General features: G+C 36.4%; 1 protein-coding gene across 2 annotated transcripts in view; it reads right to left on the bottom strand.

Moving 5' to 3' along the window:
- Positions 1 to 5,923: 5,923 nt before the first annotated feature.
- syt3 (synaptotagmin III) overlaps positions 5,924 to 19,433 on the bottom strand; it is a 58,573-nt gene continuing 45,063 nt past the window's right edge. For both annotated transcript variants that reach the window (XM_044101412.1, XM_044101411.1), the window contains exons 9-13: positions 17,794 to 17,914; positions 15,936 to 16,107; positions 13,924 to 14,053; positions 12,137 to 12,230; positions 5,924 to 10,945 (exon numbers count right to left, since the gene is read on the bottom strand). In XM_044101412.1, the coding sequence (XP_043957347.1) occupies positions 12,141 to 12,230; positions 13,924 to 14,053; positions 15,936 to 16,107; positions 17,794 to 17,914 (513 nt within the window). In that variant the 3' untranslated portion in view covers positions 5,924 to 10,945; positions 12,137 to 12,140. The remainder of the gene's footprint in view (positions 10,946 to 12,136; positions 12,231 to 13,923; positions 14,054 to 15,935; positions 16,108 to 17,793; positions 17,915 to 19,433) is intronic.

Genomic DNA, 19,433 nt, shown 5'->3' with positions numbered 1-19,433 from the left:
TTATTTCCATAGAAACTATACCTGGCCCAGTGCTTCAGTGTTTTCCTGTGTCACTCTGGAACATATTCATTGTCAGAATCATTGTTCCAACTTTGTTTTCAATAATCATACACTGAAAAAAAAAATCTTAACTTAGTTTTGGTCAAGTTTTTAATGCATAATATCTAAGTACACTTGAAACGAGACAAAACTAACTTATAAATAACTTCTTAGCATGAAATATGCACGTGCTTTAAGTCAATAATTCCTAAATAATGATTAATCAGTTCCGCTGGCAGATTATTTAATTCACAACAAAACATTTTATCTTACGAGATTCGTTTGTGGTAAATGGGTACTAAATAGTTAAATTTAACTAAGCCTATAGACAGAACTTCAATATTTATTGTTCTACTTCATATTCTCAGCAGTGATCCTGAACAGAGGGGAAGTTTTTCAGTATCTCCAGTAGATGTCACCAAATTTCTTTAATAGGTAAAAATCCCCCGTCAAGCCGCTGCTGAGTAATTTCCACAAACACTTGAGGGACAACAGCATGACTAAAGCTGCTTTAGAAAACACTGTCAGGTTTCTTTCCTTTTGACTTGGTGAGTTCAAGGGGTCACAAACTGAACATAACTTTGACTCATTTTTATGTTTACATACTCATCATTAACCATTTCATGTTTAACATCAAAGGTTGTAATCCCAGAGATACAGTGTATAATTCCTCATCAGTAAGTCAACACAACATACAGCTGAACGTATTTTTAATCAATCAACAAACTGTTTTTGGCAGGTATTGTATTCAATTCCAATTTTTTGTTGAAATCCGATCTTTTTCTTACGTGGTCGTGCATACCACTTGCATTTTTAAGCTACATTAGCTAAGGTAATTTTGCTAGTTCGGCAAATAAGTAAGTACTACAGTAAATATCACGGATATTTAGCTTAGTATTACACACAGGTGGGTAGAGTGCAGAAACATTTTTGATCAAATAATAGTTGTAATGTACGCATATTGTTCTATAAGCCTATAGCTTGTTCGCTGTTGTCATAGCAACTGCTTACCAAAGACATTATCCATGGATATTAACGGTTAATGTCCCCAAAAGCGCCCCGCATGCGCAGAAGAAAAATGTATGAATTTGAAAATAACATTTTCAACTTTTGGAAATTTTCTGAGTTTGAAAAGTCATAAAATTTCGACTTTTGAAACTCAAGAGTTTCCATTTTTTTCCTCCAGAAAACCTCTGAGATTAATCTTAAAATTTCAGATTTTTCTTTTCTAATTAGATTTGACATTTTCAGTTCAGAAGTTTTTCTTTTGGCAGTTATTTATTACTTTATTTTTTCCTCTCATACACACATAATTACAATTTAATTACAACCATTGTTTACATCTTGATTTACAGTGTCTGGCTTCTTTCGACTAAAATTATGATGCAAATCTGACTTCAGTGATATAAAAGCCTGAGTGATTAAAAAATGATATGTCTGTTCAGACTGCAGACACTTTGAAAACTATTGGATACAAATCCAAATTAGTACCAGAGGTGAGCAGAGTAGCTTACCAAAAAAATGTCTTTAAATTAGAGTAGCACTATTTCAACATACTTTTACTAAAGAAAAAGTAAAAAGTAGCCATTCAAGAAATTTCTCAAGTAAGAGAAAAAAGTATTTTGAAAAAAATCTCTCCAGTACAGAGTAACGGATCAAATTATTAATCATTTAATATTTAAAAATTACATAGTCAGATGGACCACAACATAAAGTTAAATGGACATTTTGGTATTTTAAGGACCAAAATGATAATAGTTCATATAAGTAACAAAAAATAACTCTCTCTTTTTTTTTATCAGTTTCTTTTAATAAAACTTACTCCTAAAAGTAATTTTTTAAAAAAACATTACTGACATAAATGTAATTGAGTAAATGTAACTAGTTACAACCCAAGTCTGATTCTTACATAGAATTGGAACAAATTGGACTTTTTGTGGGGTGAAAAACTGGATACAAGTTGTATTTGGGTGAACAGAAGCAGATTTTGTCGTATTTTCCTGCTGTGTGACTGCAGCCTTTCACATTGGTCCAGTGGTCCGTTCTGCTGATGGTTACTCGGTTCTGTTTTCACCAAAGTCAAAACCTCCCACAGACGCATCAATCTGCATCAGTTTAACCTAAATTCTGCTGGCGGGAGAAAACAGCCGTGCCCCTTCCGGCAGCCGATGAGGAAAGTTTCCATCTAAACATTCAACCTCCCACAGCGCGTTTCGATTGTGACCGAGCAACAGGGCCAATTTAAACTGACTGGACGGCTTGTGAATGTTTGTTTGTGCATGATTGTGCCTGCCTGCGTAGGCACCTCTGATGTTTTCTGCTGCTTGGAGATACGCCGTCTAGCTTTGAACTTCAACACACACCATGCAGGCAGTTGCCAAGCAATTACAAAGAACCTGCTCTCTAGATGTGTCTTCGGAAAGCCAGACAATGTTTACTTCGACTGCATTTGGGGTTTTTTCTTTTTTATTTAATGTCAGAGACTGACATAATGAAATATGAATGAAAAATATGGTGCACTGTGTCTGTAAGGTCCAGGTGGTGTGGCGAAGACAATCTTTCTCCTGACCGTTTTATCCAGCTGGGAGGGCCAGATGGTCGCCTCACAACAGGTAATCACAGCCAACATGCTGTTACACTTAAATCCTCTGAAGTGGTTATCAGAGCTACCTGGGACATTTGCGATGTCATACATTTCTCATCCTCTCTGGGTTTCAGCTGCTGCTGGTGTTCTGTAGCAAAGGTACGGCAGCCTGTTAGGGCCAACATAGCTAGAAAAATAGGAGGAGAAAATTTCAGCCAAAGAACTCTGAAACTTTTAGATTAATTTCAGAAATGTTTTAGAAAAAAAACATGGACATTTCTGAGTTTTAAAAGTAAAAAAATAGTTTGGAAAAAAAAAACCTCAAATTATTTTAGTTTGTTGTCAAAAATTTTGTAGAAAAATACACGAAGACTTCTGAGTTTCAAAAGTTGAATATTTGCTAGAAAAAAAAGTAATATTTTTATATTCATTTCAGAAGTTTTTGAGAAAGAATTTGGACACTTTATAGTTTCAAATGTCAAAAATTTAGCTAGGAAAAACTCTGAATCTTTCAGATTAATCTCAAAATTTTTATAGAAACAGTTTGGAAATGTCTGAGCTTGAAAAGTTGAAAATTTGCACTAAAAACAAATTGAGACTCATCTCAGAAACTTTCCAGAAAAAAACATGGACATTTTTGAGTTTGGAAAGTCAAACATTTTTGACAGAATTGTGACTCCTTGTATTGCAAAACACAAAATATTGTTTGTATTTGTGTTTTGCAATACAGTGCAAAAACACAATCTTAACACTTAATTTTTATCTAGATTCTAGTGTAAATATCTTAGTAAACTTCAAATTAGACAAAACATTTCAAGTAACTTTTCAGCAAGATATAGGAGCTTGTTTTAAGTAAATAATTGTTTTAATATTAATAAAAACGTTCTTTTTCCACAGGCAGATTATTTCATTTATAACATTTTTTCCATAAGTAAAATAACCTGCTAATGAAACTAGTCCTTTTTCATCAAAATTAAAGAATTATTTACTTAAACCAAGCTCCTATTTCTTCCTGAAAAGTTACTTGTAATTTAGTTTTGTCTTATAAGATATTTGCTCTGGAAACAAATGTTTAAATTCTTGGTAAGATTTTGTGCTTTTGCAGTGTAATGTTTACTTTTAAAGCCTGAAAACAGAAACACCAGTGTCACGACTCAAAGACAGCTGCTGCTACACGAAGACATTCTTGTCCAACAAAGCCGTTGAATTCTTCGCAGGCGAACTCGTTATCTGTAGATGTATTCGTTTTATTTTTATTTTTATTTTTATCCACGCTGCAGTAACAGCTCATATTTAGTTGTCGGGTTTTAGAAAAATTCCTTCAGAGAGAAACAAACCGCCTCCCCTCCCGTCCGCTGCCTCTTACAGCTCACTGAACTGAGTGAAATGTCTTTCCGACTAAATGATTATTTTTTTTTTTTTGCACGGTGGGAAAGTTGCCATGGAGACAGAAATTCCCCCTCAACCCCTCCCCCTCCCATCCTCTCATTTTTCTCTCTTAGTCTTTAGTGTTAAAGCAAAGCTAACTGGTGGGTTGCCACATATATTTAAATATATATATATATATGTGTGTGTGTGTGTGTGTGTGTGTGTGTGTGTGTGTGTGTGTGTGTGTGGTCTGAAGCTGCCCATTATGGATGGTTTATATACAGACCCATCCTCCACAGCTATCTCCTCTGCCGCTCCAGGTTTCCCCATGCATTCCTGCGCTCCTCTTCCTCCTCCTCTGCCGCCTCCTCGCCCTCGTCATCCTCTTTTCATTTGTCTAATCCTCTCCTACTCCTCCTTCTCCGTCATTCCCCCGCTCATTGTGATCGCCCCTCTCTGCTGAAGTATTCGGCTTGCAAATTGCTACTGCGCGGGTTTTCGCTCCGGCAGCAGCGACACGACGAATAATAAAAGTGATTAAAAGAAAACAAAAAAGGGAGAGAGAGCAAACGTTAGAGACCGCACACTGCAAAAACACATGTCTTACAGTTTCTGGTCCAGTTTTTGGTGTATATCTGCTAGTACACTTGAAATAAGACAAAAGTAACTTATAAGCAGTGGCAGTTTTTGATATGGGCAGTTGTCCAGGGCAGCAGAAAATGGAGAGCGTCCAAAAACTGAAAATAAACCAAAAATACTTGTAAAAATATGTTAGGACAACCACTGCTCACAAGTAGCTTTTCAGAAAGATTAATAATAATAATTAATAATTTCTTAATATCGATTTAAAATATCGATATTAAGAAATATCAATATTTCTTAACATTTACACTAGAAACTAGACCAATAATACTTGGTAAGACTTTGTGTTCTTGCAATGTTCAAACACGACAAGGTCATAAACACCTACGAATAGAAAATAATATTAAATAAGACAAAATTAACTTTCAAGAAACATTTCAACAAGATATAGGAGCTTGTTCCTAAAATATTATATAAAAATGAAACAATTTCACTGGCATATTATTTCAGTTATAAGATATTATTCCCCATGTTATAAGTGAAATAATCACCAATATTAAGGAATCATTGACTTAAAATCTTGCTGAAAGTAAATTTTAATCTTTTTTAAGTGCACTAAAATATTTTAACTGGAAACTAGATTAAAAATACTTTCTAAGATGTGTTTTTACAGTGTTCAAACACTACGAAGTCATAAATGAATGGAAAATATTATGAAATAACAAAACTAACATAAGAAACTTTTCAGCAAGATATCAGGACTTGTTTCTAGAATATATATATATATATATATATATATATATATATATTTATATATATATATATATATATATATATATATATATATATATATATATATATATATATAATATATATATAAAATGAACATTCCACTGGCATCTTATTTCATTTATAATAAGACAAATTTCCCCATGTTTTAAGGGATATAATCTTCTAATTTTTCACCAGTATTAATGAATTAGTCACTAAAATCAAGCTCCTATATTTTGCTGAAGTTATTTTTGTCCAGTGAAGTAAGACATTTGCTCTGGAAACCAGAGTAAAAACACTTGGTGAGATCTTGTGTTTTTGCAGTGCAGTGGCAGGAGCGAGTGCTGGCGCTGTATTTCAGGCCTTGATGAAGAATTCATGACAAAGTGGCTGAATAATTACAGGACTTAATGCACAGCGGAGAGTCTGAGAGCTTTTCTGCAGGTGGAGCATGTTAATCCTAATACTCCAGTCAATTACAGAGGGTAAAAAACCTGATATCCCCCCAGCTTTACATTTGATACTCTGCCTGGAGGAGCGTGGCAACAGTTAGAAGAAGAAGCCAGAAACACCAGAGCGGATGATACATATCCTTTATTTCCATTATTGTTGCTTCAGCCACGCTGTTACTTACACATTCACCAACATCCTGTGACCTGTCCAGACTGAAACAATCGCCCTCAATCTCACCAACAACCAATAAAAAAGTAAACTTCTTGAATAAATTATATATATAAAAAACAACTGTAAACCGACAGAAAGGAAACAGAACACTGATAAACACAACATAAACGTCATTTTCATCGTTGTTGTTGTAGTTTTTCTGACAACAGAGATTAAACTGCGAGGTCTCCATTTAGTCGTCATTAGTAGTATTAGTATCAAGTTCATTGTCAGATTTTGCTTAAAGCATCACTTATAGAATTTTTCATTGCATCAAGTTGACATCATTCGTGTTAATATAAGCATGCAAACATGTTTCCCCATGACCATTCGGGACTGGCACGAACAAGAGAAGACAGCAGGACAGAGAGGGGAGAGAGGGCAAACAATAAGAAACATGACAAGATGGAGGGCTGGGAAAAAAACAATAAAAACGAGCAGGTGGAATGAAAAGGAGAAGAGGAGGAAGAGGAAGAAGAGAGCCGAAGGGAAAGAGAAGGAGGAGAATTATTATGGAGCTCCAATGAATCAATATCACCTTCAACGAGCTGATTGATCATCCCCTGACTGGAGAAACACAAAGAACAGAGAGCGAGTGACCTGATTTCCTTCATCCGGACGTAAAGAGAAAGAAAGTAGATCCCCCCTCTGGAGAACAGGCATGTGTTTGTACGGGAGCGGATTAGAGGCAACAATGCGCCGAGCGTTACTGTTCTGCTCAAGTTCAGTTGCATTAGCAGTGACAGGCGTGGTTTTATAACTCTGTTGGTTTATAAGTGCTGTTTTTTTCCTCCCTCCACGTCGGCTTTGTTTCAGGGGGATCCAGGCACATACGGGAGCCCATTGCTGCCACATTGCATTTCTAAAATATTTGTGTTAGCGGTGGGAAATGTGAACTTTGAATTTTATCATGATAATTTAATGTTTGATAGAGATTGAATGAAAATAAATTCATCATTCAGATTTTCAGAATTTTGACTTTTGATCTCACATTTATCATGGGTGTCAAAATGGTTGACTTTTTAACTCACGATTACTTTGAAATTCAAATTAAAGAAATTATTTCAGTTTTAAACTAATTTCTTTCATTTTATTTACTTTTTTAAAATAATTGTGACTTCAGATCCAAAGTATGACTTTAAATCTCAAAATAATGTTAATATATAATTTTTTTACTCAAAATTATGACACATTTTTGTAATTATTACTTTTGAAATCATAGCTTTGAGTGTCTGATTGTGTTTTTGAAAGATATTAAAAAATATATTACTTTGAATCTCATAAATGTTACATTCACAATTTTGACCAAATTTTTCTACTAAAAAACATTTTTAATAGAAAATTAATTTATTTTCTGTAAAATTAAATAAACTTTCTAGATTTTTTGTTTTATTTAATAATTGACATCTTTTTTATTATTGCTTTAGTTGCGATTTCTGAATTTTATGAAGCTACTACTTTAAAAACTGACAATTTTTGTCACATAAATAGGACTTTTTAATTTACTTTCATAAAAATTGAAATTTAAATTGCACAAAAAATAATTTTAAACTATTTTCAATGTAATTATGACCTTCAAACTCACAATTTTGATATTTTATTTCCTAAAATGCCTTTGATATAAACTAAATGATTCCTTTGAGAGCCATTACTATAACTTTTTAACACCTGATAATGGCATGCAATGTCCCAGTTTAAAATTGCCAGGAATGGGCTTCCGTACTTTCAGTCATCAGCCTGTAAAGCATCAGTTTTTTTTTCTTGTTTTTTTTTTTTGGTTGTGTTACTTTGAATAATTATAAGCAAAATACACCAGCACTTCACCACTTTCGATCCCATCTGAGTTTTTCGCGCCAACATTCAGCACATAAATTAGTGAAAGAGGAACACGATTAACACGGTTACTTACATCAGGCAAAAGGGTTCGAGAGGAGAGGAGGGCTGACTGGTGACTGGCAGCAGTTATCAGAGACAACATAGACAATAAAAACTAACGTCTATCAAAGACGGTGCTTCCCCACCTATAGTGCAATGAGGCACGAGTAGAACACACACACACACACACACACACACACGCACGCACTCTTGTCTCTCACACACTTTAGAGACACAAATCGAGACAAAGTTTGGCTCTGAAGCAAACTTCTCAGTGCAGACGCCTGAATTTTAGGAGTGGAGACAAAAACGATGGAGGAGGACGAAGGGACGACGGTGAGCACAGACACGTGTCAAACACACACATACACACAAGTACAAAACAAACACGCCCACAAACACTGAAACACACACTGATAAAAGCAACACAGAAGTGTGTGTCCTTCTAAAGTCCTGTCAGAGACATGATATGGACAACAATTTGATCCGTTGAAGCGCGACAATGACTTTTTCTTTTCTCTTTTTTTCTTTTCTTCGACTAAGAAAGCAAAAACCTTAAAGTCCTGGAATGGTAGAAAAACAACCGAGTGGTGATCCAAACAGTCCAACCCCGATCCTGGAAACCCGTAAAAGTCTGGCGAGAAAGTTCCCCTCCTGAAGAGACGTTTGGATGATTTAAAAAAAAAAAAGACGAAGAGGGACACGTTTCAAGGTTGCGTAACATGCTGAGGCAGACGAATCCGTCCTCATTTTCCTGCTCATCTGACATCATTAGGAGCCCGACGTCTTCCCTCAAACCACCAAACGGATGCACAGCGGATGGTTTGAGTTTTTTTAATCTTTGTTCCTCCTCCTGAAACGTAACTTTCTCTCCATAGTCTGTACAAGAGCATGAAGCTTTGGTCCTGGTTGAAATGACCACTCTATGATGGCTTTCTTTTTCTTATTTTTCTGAGTCTAAAATGAACTACAACACATCAGTGACGTGCGGTGAGGCTCACGACCGGCGAGACACGGTCTTCACCAGAGTCCAAAATCCAATATGGACCCCCTTGCATGTTATTGTTTACGTCCAGAAGTCGCTGGAGGGCAAAAAGACGACATTCCTTCTGCCGCGGTAGAACTATTGACTAAACCTGGAGATGCAGGCATTACTAGTTTAGTGCAGTGCGTCACAGCAAAGGGAAAAATAACGGAGAAAATTTGTTGAAGAACAACTCAAAACTACTTTTTTCTCGCTCTATCCCTCGACTAAGCTAAATGCAGGCTCGTTGCCATAGCAACTGACAACAACGCCACTTTGTTTCAGGATTCAGCATAAAAAAACACCCATACAAAGAACAGAACATTCAGTTCGTCACAATATTTTGTTGTTAGACTTTATGTTTGTTTTGCGATTATTAATAAGTGGACGCCATGGTAGGTTAGCTACCGCTGCTATTAGCTAAGCTAAAACTGTGGTGGTAGATTAGCTAATTTAAACACCTGCTCTACTGATAATCTGTCAGAGTTGGGGTTTAGATCGCCCGTTTTATTTTTTTAACTGAACTGAAACGCACAGAATTCCACAGCACATCTACATGTTACATTTATCATAGTCAAGCTAGCATAACAGAACTACTTCCCTCTCCCTCAGTATCTAGTTGTTACTGTAGTGTTGAAAATCAGTAGTAAAGCACTGCATCCTTTTTTCTTTTATATACCAGATGCAGATTTAAGATTTAGCGTGTTATATTGACAATTTAACAGCTAAAACCAATGCTAGTCATCGTTAGCAAGCAGCTTTTTGCCCTCCAGCACGGAGGTGGGATCCTGCACATGTGACGCCACGCCAAAGGGGTCCATGGAAACTATATTTTAATTTTGATTATAACTAATTCTAACAATACAATAGCAAGAAAATAAATCAATATTTAATAAGGTTATTTTTTGATTATCTGAATGTTTTCTTTGGCTGACCTTTCTCTTTTTTGATTGAAATTGAAAATCGTATGTGATCTTACCTTTATTTTATATGAACCTATCCTTAACAAATATTTCTTTCATTGTGTCGTTTAAAAAAAATGTATTAAATTATTTCTGATTTTATTTTTATTTTCAAAACTCTGGCAGCCAAAGAAAGTGGCTTTTTGTACCATCTCTGATTTCATTTTTATCAAAGCATAGAAGAAGATCACCTGTTGCTCGTTGCGTCTATCGTTGCTCAGCACTGCCCCCTGTCAGTGAGGCACGGTACTTTCTGCCTCACTCGCCCCATTTCCACTGCACATTTATGGCTGATCAGAAAGACCCAAACATTCATTAAATAAATCAAACATACTGCGGAAAGTCAACATGTGTAGAAAATGTGCAATTAAATAAGTAGATGGGTGATACAGCGCCCCCAGAGGTGAGGTATGGCACTACACTGCCTCACGGCGGTCTTCTTTAGAGCATTTCAACAGGCAATGCAGCATAAATTCAGCGAATGTGACCATAAAAATTTTGAAAAGACCAATAAAAAAACAATTTATAGAAAATTAAAGTGGATGATTTAATTTGACTTCTTATTTTTACTCATACAGGTGAAGCAGTGCTTCAACTGCCTCTCCTAACCGCACGTCACTGCTACATATATCCAAAGAGCACATGAACTACACACATACTACAAACTCTGTGTATCCGTGTGTGCGTGTGTAGGTGTGCGTGTGTGTGTGTGTGTGTGTGTGTGTGTGAGAGACAGAGTGTAAGAGATAGAGAGGAAAGTGTGTGCGCTTCTTGCTAGGTCCCAGATTTACACCTGACTTTGTTCCTGTCTGCATGTGTTTGTAACGTGTAGTCTGATGTTCACACTGCAGCTCAGGACGGGTGAAGCTCCGCCCCCTCCCCTCCAGCTCAGCAAACACAGCGCAGAAGTTGGAGTATTCATTAGCAGGAGCAAAACGGCACTAGCAGCTGGACACTGGCAGCATCTCCGCGTCTCTCTTGTCTTTGATGGAGAGAATTATTCACAGATGAGAGGAGAAGAAACAAGAGAGAGAAAATAAAAAAAGGAGAATCTAGAGCCGTAGAGATGATAATGACCTGAGGAAGGAGAAAAGAGGCGGATTAAGCACGCGTGAGACAGCGGGAGACAAGATAATATATAAACAGCATGGAGTTTCTGCAAGTCAGGCAGGAGGAGGAGGAGAAGCATTACATAACCCATAACATCTAGATTATACAGATGATGCACTCCAAAAACAAAATATAACCAAGTGGTGTCGGTCTAGTTTCTTCTGCAAATGTCTTAATAGACCTGAAATAAGACAAAGCTAATTTACAAAATACTTCTCAGCAAAAAATAGGAGATTATTTAAGTAAATAAAATCCTTAATATTGAAGAAAAAGGAGTAGTTCCACTGGGAGATAATTTCTGAACAAAATATTAGGACTGTACTAAGGAAAAATAAAATTAAAAAGTATATTGAGAATAAATGACAATATTGCAAGATAAATTCGTACAAGAATAAGTAGAAAAAATTAAAATGGAATTGTAAGAAAATGAGAAAGTCATAATATTTAGGAATAAAGTCAAAATAATGAGATTAAAGTCCTAATATTTTGAGAATGAAGTCATAATATTACCAGAACATTTGTAATAATTATTCATTATTAACAAGTAATGAATAATGATTAATTTTTCAATGGTATTCATTATTTGAATAATGAGAATAAAGTCCTGATAAAATTATGACTTTAATTATACCTTTATGAATAAAGTCATAAGATTATGACTTTATTCTTGTAACATTAGGACTTTATTCTCATATTATTTAGGATTTATTCTGTATTGTTTTTATTTTCTTTGCATTGTCCTAATCCTTTGTTTTATATTTCACTTAAAACAAATATCTTGTTACAAGTGAAATAATCTGCTGGTGTAACAAGTATTTTTTCATCATTAAGAAATTATTTTACTTAAACAAGCGTCTTTATCTTCCTGAAATGTTTGTTTTGTGTTATTTCAAGTGTACTAAGATTTTTACTAGAGAAAAAACTGCTTGGTAATATTTTGTGTTTTTGCAGAGTTGAGCCTTTGAACTGCAACATCTGACAACTTCACAGCCTCGGCCTTATCGCGCCCTCACAGTTCGGTGATGCTTCTTAAGACCCGACTAGATGCCCCCGTGTTAATTGGACCAGAGAGCATCTGCCACACAGCAGTGGACGTGAGCTGGATCTGAGAGCGAATGCTATTTGTGGTATGAGCCAATAAACACATGAGCGACTCACCGTTTCAATCAGAGTGGGGGCTGTCCACCACAATATGCGGCTTAGGGGAGGGGCTTGTGGCACTTTTTGATACGAATGTACCAATTGCTTTTTCCTGTAAGGGGAAAAAAATCTGTTAATGTTTTATCATAAAAAACGTCATAAAAAAAGAAAAGTTCTCGAAAAAGAAATGACACCTGTCAGTGTCTTTTGTACTGACAGTAGATGTAATAAAACAAACCTTCCTGAGGGTCTTCAGGAAGAGGGGCGGCTTTTAATTTAATCTAAGAAGATTACAGCTATTTATTATCTTCTGTTTAATATTTTAATACAAATCAACATATTTTTGGGGTTATTATAAATAATGTCACTTAATATTTGGAAATGTCCTGTACTAGGTCAGGATATTGTTTATCTAAAATTTGTACATTTTAATTACTCAATTTAGCTTTTATATATATATATATATATATATATATATATATATATATATATATATATATATATATATATATATATATATATATATATTTTTTTTTTTTTTTTTTTACATAAAATGGTTCAAAGCTTTTGTGTGTAAAAAATAAATTGCATATATAAGCTTTATCAATCATAATAATAATCATATTATTATTATTATATATATAATTTTGAACACCTTAAAATCTATATTAGTTAATCAAAATTAACATATTACAAATATTAACACAATTAATTGCTTCTGTTTTCTGGGGGGTTTTACGAAAATTCCAGCCGGAACCTTTGTATGCGTTTCTGGTACGTCCGTAAATCTTACGCACAAGCAGCTTGCACAGACAACACCAATGGACGAAGCCGCTTCTCTTGACCGGTTAGGGATTCATTTCTGGTCCAAAAAACGATCTGATTGGACACTGGAAAAAACTATTGCTGTGTTCAAGTCTTGCTAAAAGGAGTTAGCCTGTTAGCGAAGGTATTCTAGCCTGAAATAGCATCTCAATGCTTAGCATGTAGGGGCTAGCATAAGTTCCCAATGCTAACGTCAGCGCTACAGAACGCATTTCTAAAGCCGTTCCATGACCGACTGTCTGATGGCTGAAAAACCTGAATAACAGATTAAAAACAATAAATATCTGTTGTTGAGCTCAGACGTCTTTTATAAATAATTCAACCGCAAAAAGGGTTTTCCAATAGGAAATGTTGGCTTATTTTGTCAATATACAGTTTTAAAGCAATTTTTCCCTTTAGCTCAATGAGTTTTTTCTATAAACCCTGCAATTAACTTGATTAAAAACTTTAATCAAGTCCAATCACTAATTAATCATTCTAATTTTCCAAATTGACCTTTCAGTCCACGTACTCTTTCAAACTCAAGTTTGAAACCAAGTCTTATAATTATGATTTTTAGCTTCATAATTGTGACTTTTAAACCCATCTCTTCACATTTTATTTACTTTTCATAATAATATGACTTTCAGACTGAACATATGTACAACTTTAAATCTCACAATAATGATTTGTCTAATATTAAGAATTTTTTAATTCAAAATTATTAAACAAGTAATGGAAGCTGTTATTTTTGAAAATAACATATTACTTCAAATCTCATAAATGTGATATTAATCCTTTTGTCTCATAATTAAGACCTTTTATGTGATATTTCTACTCATAAGAAAACAGAAAATTAACAATCTACTAATGAAAAGTGATGTATTGTTTTAAATAAATAAACGTCAAATTAAAGGCTGAATTTTTAAACATTTTCCAGCGGTAGATCACGCCTCTTCAATAACAGATGAATTAACCAGGGTGCCTGTGCCTGTGCGTACCTCAACGAGCTGATGCCAGTGCTCTATTGGTTTCCGAGGGTTTGCCAACATGGCCGCCCAGTGTTCCCTCCCGGGACCGTCAGCGTCGCTGCCCACTCGACACATGCCTATAACCTCGTTATGACCGATGCTGACAGCGAGAGGAGACAAGAAAGGACAAGTAGAGTTTCACAAAAATTAAGGGAAGCTCATTAAAAAATAGACCTATTATGCAAAACTCACATTTTGAACATTTTTATACTGCCATACAAGTATAAAAACAGTTCCAAGTACTTAAAACAACAACCACTGAGCTGATTTTTGTCATTAAGTTAATGTTTTCTTAATGTCTGGAAAATCAGCCATTTGAAAAACCTTAAGGATGTAAAAATGAAACCCGGAAATGGAGGTTTTATTAATTTACTGCAGTGCGCCCCAGCAACGGGAAAAATAATGCAGAAAAACTGTTGAAGAACTCTAAACCGCTCAGATTCCTCGTTTTTCTCGCTCTGTGTGTCTGTCATGCTACACCAGCGCTTCTCCATTCCAGTCCTCAGGTCCCCCTGCTCTGCATCTTTTAGATGTGCCTCTACTCCAGAGCAGCTGATTCAAATGATTGCATGACCATCAAGAGCTGCAGAAACCTGTTAATCACCCACATATTCAATCCAGGTGTGTGGCAGAAGGGAAACACCTAAAACATGCAGGGCAGGGGGGCGTGAGGACCAGAATTGAGAAACACTGCGCTACACGAAGACCTGTTGCCGTAGCAACTGACTGACAGCTCCACAAGTATATCACGACTGAAAGCCAAAAAACACAAAAACATTTCACACAAAAACAACAAAACGTTCAGGGTGTTTTCAGGCTTGATGTTCATTTTTCTGATAATTAATGTAACTAGTTTCGACCAACCGTTGATTCTGATTGTCTGAAAATAAGCCCTGGTTGATTTGCTCATTTAAACACCTGGAAAATCTGGAAAATCAGCCATTTGAAAAACCTTAAGGATGTAAAAATGAAACCCGGAAATGGAGGTTTTATTAAAACCTGTTCTGATTTGTCAGAGTTGGTGTTACAGTTGCAGTTTTTTCTTTTTTAATTGAACTGAAACAGGCCGAATTCTGCAGCACATCTACATGTTAAGATCGTCAAAGTCAATCTAGCATAACTGGCCTACGTCGCTCTCCCTCTCTTTATTTTTTTAAATTAAACTTTTGACAGACCTGCGAGATGTAACATCCTTGGACCTGTTATCTAGTTGACAGTTTTTCTTCTATACATCATGTGAACATTTCAGATTTAGCGTGTTATTTTGACAAATTGTTAGCTAAAACCAGAGCAAGTCATCGTCAGTTAGCGGTTTCTTGCCCTCTAGCAGGGAGCTGGACGTTTGTGACATCATGGTGCAATGTGTCTATAATTGCACATCTGTTTGCAGACATTTTTATGTGCGAGTGTAAACATTGAGTTTGGGGGCGTGGCCAGCAGATAATTTGGATTTAAAGTGAGAGGACCCTAAAATAGCACATTTTGAAAAGACATCAAAAGCCTTTCAGTGTGTAGATCGTAGATGTATCTTAAACTGTTCAAGGAAGCATAATAGGTCACCATTAAGCTTTGGAGAAAAGATTGACAGGGTTTGGGGAAGGACATCAGGCAACCATGAACACCTATACACAGGCCAAATGCTGCGTCTACACAGCACAACAGGGAGGCGGTGCAATTATACACAAACACTTAAAGCAGCCAAGTGACGCTGCAAAAAACTGTGAGACAAATATTGGCAGGGCCGCACGTCTTCCTTCCCCATTAGCATAAATCATGGTTATTCATGAGGTGCCCATCTATGTAAAACAGGGATCATTCAGCAGGAGGGGGGCGTCTTGCAGGAGGCCCCTCGTTGTCTGACAGCGGGCCCCAAAATCAAACATGCCGCATGCACAAAGACGTTTGACAAACAGCTGCTTCCCAGTAACCATCAGCCTGTTGTTGAAGCGCCCGGAGCGAGCAGCGACGGAACAGCGCCTCACCAATCATAATCCATCACTGCTATGATGATGGAGACGCTCTCGATGTTTTCATTGGGAATGTCAAACACCAGCGCCTCGTTGTACGTGGGATTCAGCGTGTTCTTCTTAATGGAGGTCTTCCTCTTTTTTAGCCGACGCCCGTCGCATATCAGGGACGCCTTCACGTACGGGTCTGGAGAGAAAAACTGCAATTAGTAGTAGAAGAAGAAGAAGACGACACGCAAGTAGGATGGAAGCACGGAGCGTGAGATAAGAGTTTGCGCGTATCTGCATCTGTCACACATGAAAGCTGGTGAGAATCGAGTCGCCGAGGCAAAGCTGGATTAGCAACACAAAGGGAGGGGAGAAGCAGAGCAGGTCGGATCCCTTCGCTCAGTGACAGCAGCCGGGAATAATCACACGCATCCGAGTTCCTCTACTGCGTGTCGGTATCTTCTGATGCTCTTAAATCATGCTGAGATCAATGGGGCAATAATAACAGCATGTAGGCGTAATCTGTTGCTGTGTGCAGCAACACACAAGAAAAATGGCTTCCATCTCATGCATTATTTAGTTTCTAATCCTTATTACACCATTTGTTACCTTTCTCCAGACATGGTTTCAGATTGTGCAGCATTAAGCAAATCTGGCAACAACATTGAGGGTTTAAATTTGGTGGCTTGAAAAAGTATTCACACCCCTTGATTTTCTCTTGCTACAATGACAACCTTCATTTTGACTTTGATTTTATATTGTATATAACATTTCTGTAAGTAGATGTGGATTTAGAAGTTCTAGTTTTGTCCTTTTTTTCTTGGAATTTGGTCTGGAGACCACAAAAAAATCAGCTGAGGGTCCTGAAATGGCCCTCGGGCCACACTTTGAACACCCTTGGTTTAATCAACTTTTAAGTGATTTAGTGTGGATCTGTGTCATATCAACTCAGATTCCCTTTCTGCATCTTAACCTTTTCCACTCTGGCTTATTAGGGCCAAATTAGACAGAAAAACCCCAAAATTTTCTGGAGAATACAAAGAAATTTCTGAGCTCCAAAAAGTCAAAAATTTGTTAGAAAAAAACTCAGAAACTCAGAGATTCATCTCAGAAATTTTGAACAATAAGCAAGAAAATTTCAGAATTTGAAAAGTCAAAAATATTTGACTCAAAATCACTTTTTAAGCTGAAAATTTCCAAATGGTGGAAAATTTCGGCTTTTCAAACTTAGAAAAATTTCAGCAGTTGAAAATTTTTGACTTTTGAATCTCAAGTTTTTTCTATAAAATTTTAGGAATTAATGAAAAAACCTCTGTGGTTTTTGGTGGACATTTATTTACAACGGCCCTAACAAGCTGTTGCACTGCACTTCTTTTATCCAAAGGGATTCTTCATTTCTTCAATAAGTCCATCTAATCTGTGTTTCAGCTGTTCTGCCCTGAAGGATGAGCAGAAATTTTATCTGCTTAATGTGCAAACTTTGATAGAACAATGCCCCCTACTGGCTTTCAGCTGTAACTACAGCACATCTACTCAGTGGGGTTGAATACAAATGCAAGCCACACTTTTAAGATTTCCATTTGTAAAAGAAAATAAATACTTAAAACATTCCTTTCACTTTGTAATCCTGTATAGCTTTTCTTTATGCATCAAATATATTTCCAACCAAACTTAAGAAGAATCGTAGAAAACAGTGGGAGTTCGCTGTAGACTTAATGACTGGTGTCTAAATGAAACTGTAACGTGTCATTGAATTAGATTATTAAAATCTGATGTGGCTCCAAATGCTTCTAAATTATCACTTCATGGAGAAAGCTCAGGAGTTTTTAGAGGAACCCGCTTCGTGTAAATGTGTTGGTGACCTCATGATGTGCGATTTGTTCACCTGAGAAACCCGTCAGGTCCATGGCTTTGAGGTTGGTGGCCTTGATGACTGTAGCGGTGAGTCTGCCTGCGGTGGGCAGGTAACACAGCGAGAAATTAAGCTCCCCGAGATCAGCCTTCTCCTGCAGACAGACACACGGACAGGGATCAGAAAGCAGGCGGAGACGCTCTGGTCCCAACAGAATCAGCTGGAAAAAACACCGACAGACACACAGATCCTGGATGGGAATCGGCTAACAAGCTTTCGCTTGAGATGCAAGTTGATTGATCTAATTGATTGATTTTCAATAGCGGACATTTTCTGAAAAACCTGAGTTTTCACTTGTATCACATATAGTTGGATAACAAATCAATAATAATAAATATCCCCATATATACAAGTGGTAACTGTAGGTAAATACAAATATATGCATAAGCATTATAAAATTTACATAAAAATATGTACATAAGTGTGTTATTGAACTGATTTAAAGATGACTAAATATAAAATAAATACATATGTAAATTAATAAATAAAACAACAAGAATCACATGGAAAAATATTAACTTATAAACAAATTTATAAATAAATGAGCAGTAAAATACAGCTTGAAAAATATTCAATAATCAATCTATAGGATATTCACTGAACTTTGATCCAGATCCATTCAGGATTCTGGGAAATGAAGAGTTTAGCTGATCAATCTCTCACGGCTAGCTAAGCTACATGTGTGGAATCTATTAGCTCACTCATTCTTTGGTAACCTAGCAACAACTTGTTTCAAGTTCCGCCCAGTTTAGGTTACCTAGCAACAAGCTGTTGGGCAGTTTCAGGTTTCCTGGCTGAGGCTCATAGGTGATTAAAACTAAAAAAACAACAATGTGGAATGGAAACGGGATAAAACAGGAAAGGTCACACCGAGTGAAGCTCTGATATACACTGATGCTTTAAACTTGTTTAATAAATTAGACCCTGGTGCCAACATTTTTAAAGCTCTGCTCCATTTAATTTGCTAATAGCCTTCCATGAATATTTCATATAAATCAAGTTGGACGTAAACCAATATAAAGTTTGGATTCGGCCTGCAGAGCCATTCCAGTAATCTATACAGACTCTCTTACGATGATTTTTCACACGACCAGACTTTGGATCAATCTATCCTGCAGGCAGACTGTTTTCCATACGGACCGCTCCTCCGAGAGCAGAAACCAGACTGGATGTACCGTAGAGATCTGAGCATGTCGCCGTTCCGACTGGATCCAGAACCGCCCAGCTGAATCAGAGGAACAGGAAGCAGTTTAGCACTTTGATCAGACGAGATTGGAGGTCCAGTTAAAGCCTCGGTGTCTTGATGCTGGGAGAGGAGTGGCGACTTGTTTGCCTTACATGAATATATCGAGTTTTAGTCTGTGGAATTATTGATCTCAGCTGGCTGCAAGTGAATCTAATATTTTGAAAATAACTTTCCTGAATGAGGATTTTAGAATTATGTGAATTTCTAATTCAAAGAAATTATATAAAACAAACAGCTGGATCAGTGTATTTACTGCGGCAGCTGCTGTTTGTTAAAGTATTTAACTGGATTAATTACACTGCATTAAGTTGTCTATAAAGTTTTAATTATTTCAGTGCAGATTCAAAACGTATATCATCTCTAGGCA

The sequence above is a fragment of the Gambusia affinis genome, linkage group LG19 (genome assembly GCF_019740435.1).
Source record: "Gambusia affinis linkage group LG19, SWU_Gaff_1.0, whole genome shotgun sequence".
Lineage (NCBI taxonomy): Eukaryota > Metazoa > Chordata > Actinopteri > Cyprinodontiformes > Poeciliidae > Gambusia > Gambusia affinis.
This window is presented reverse-complemented; position numbering and strand designations above follow the sequence as displayed.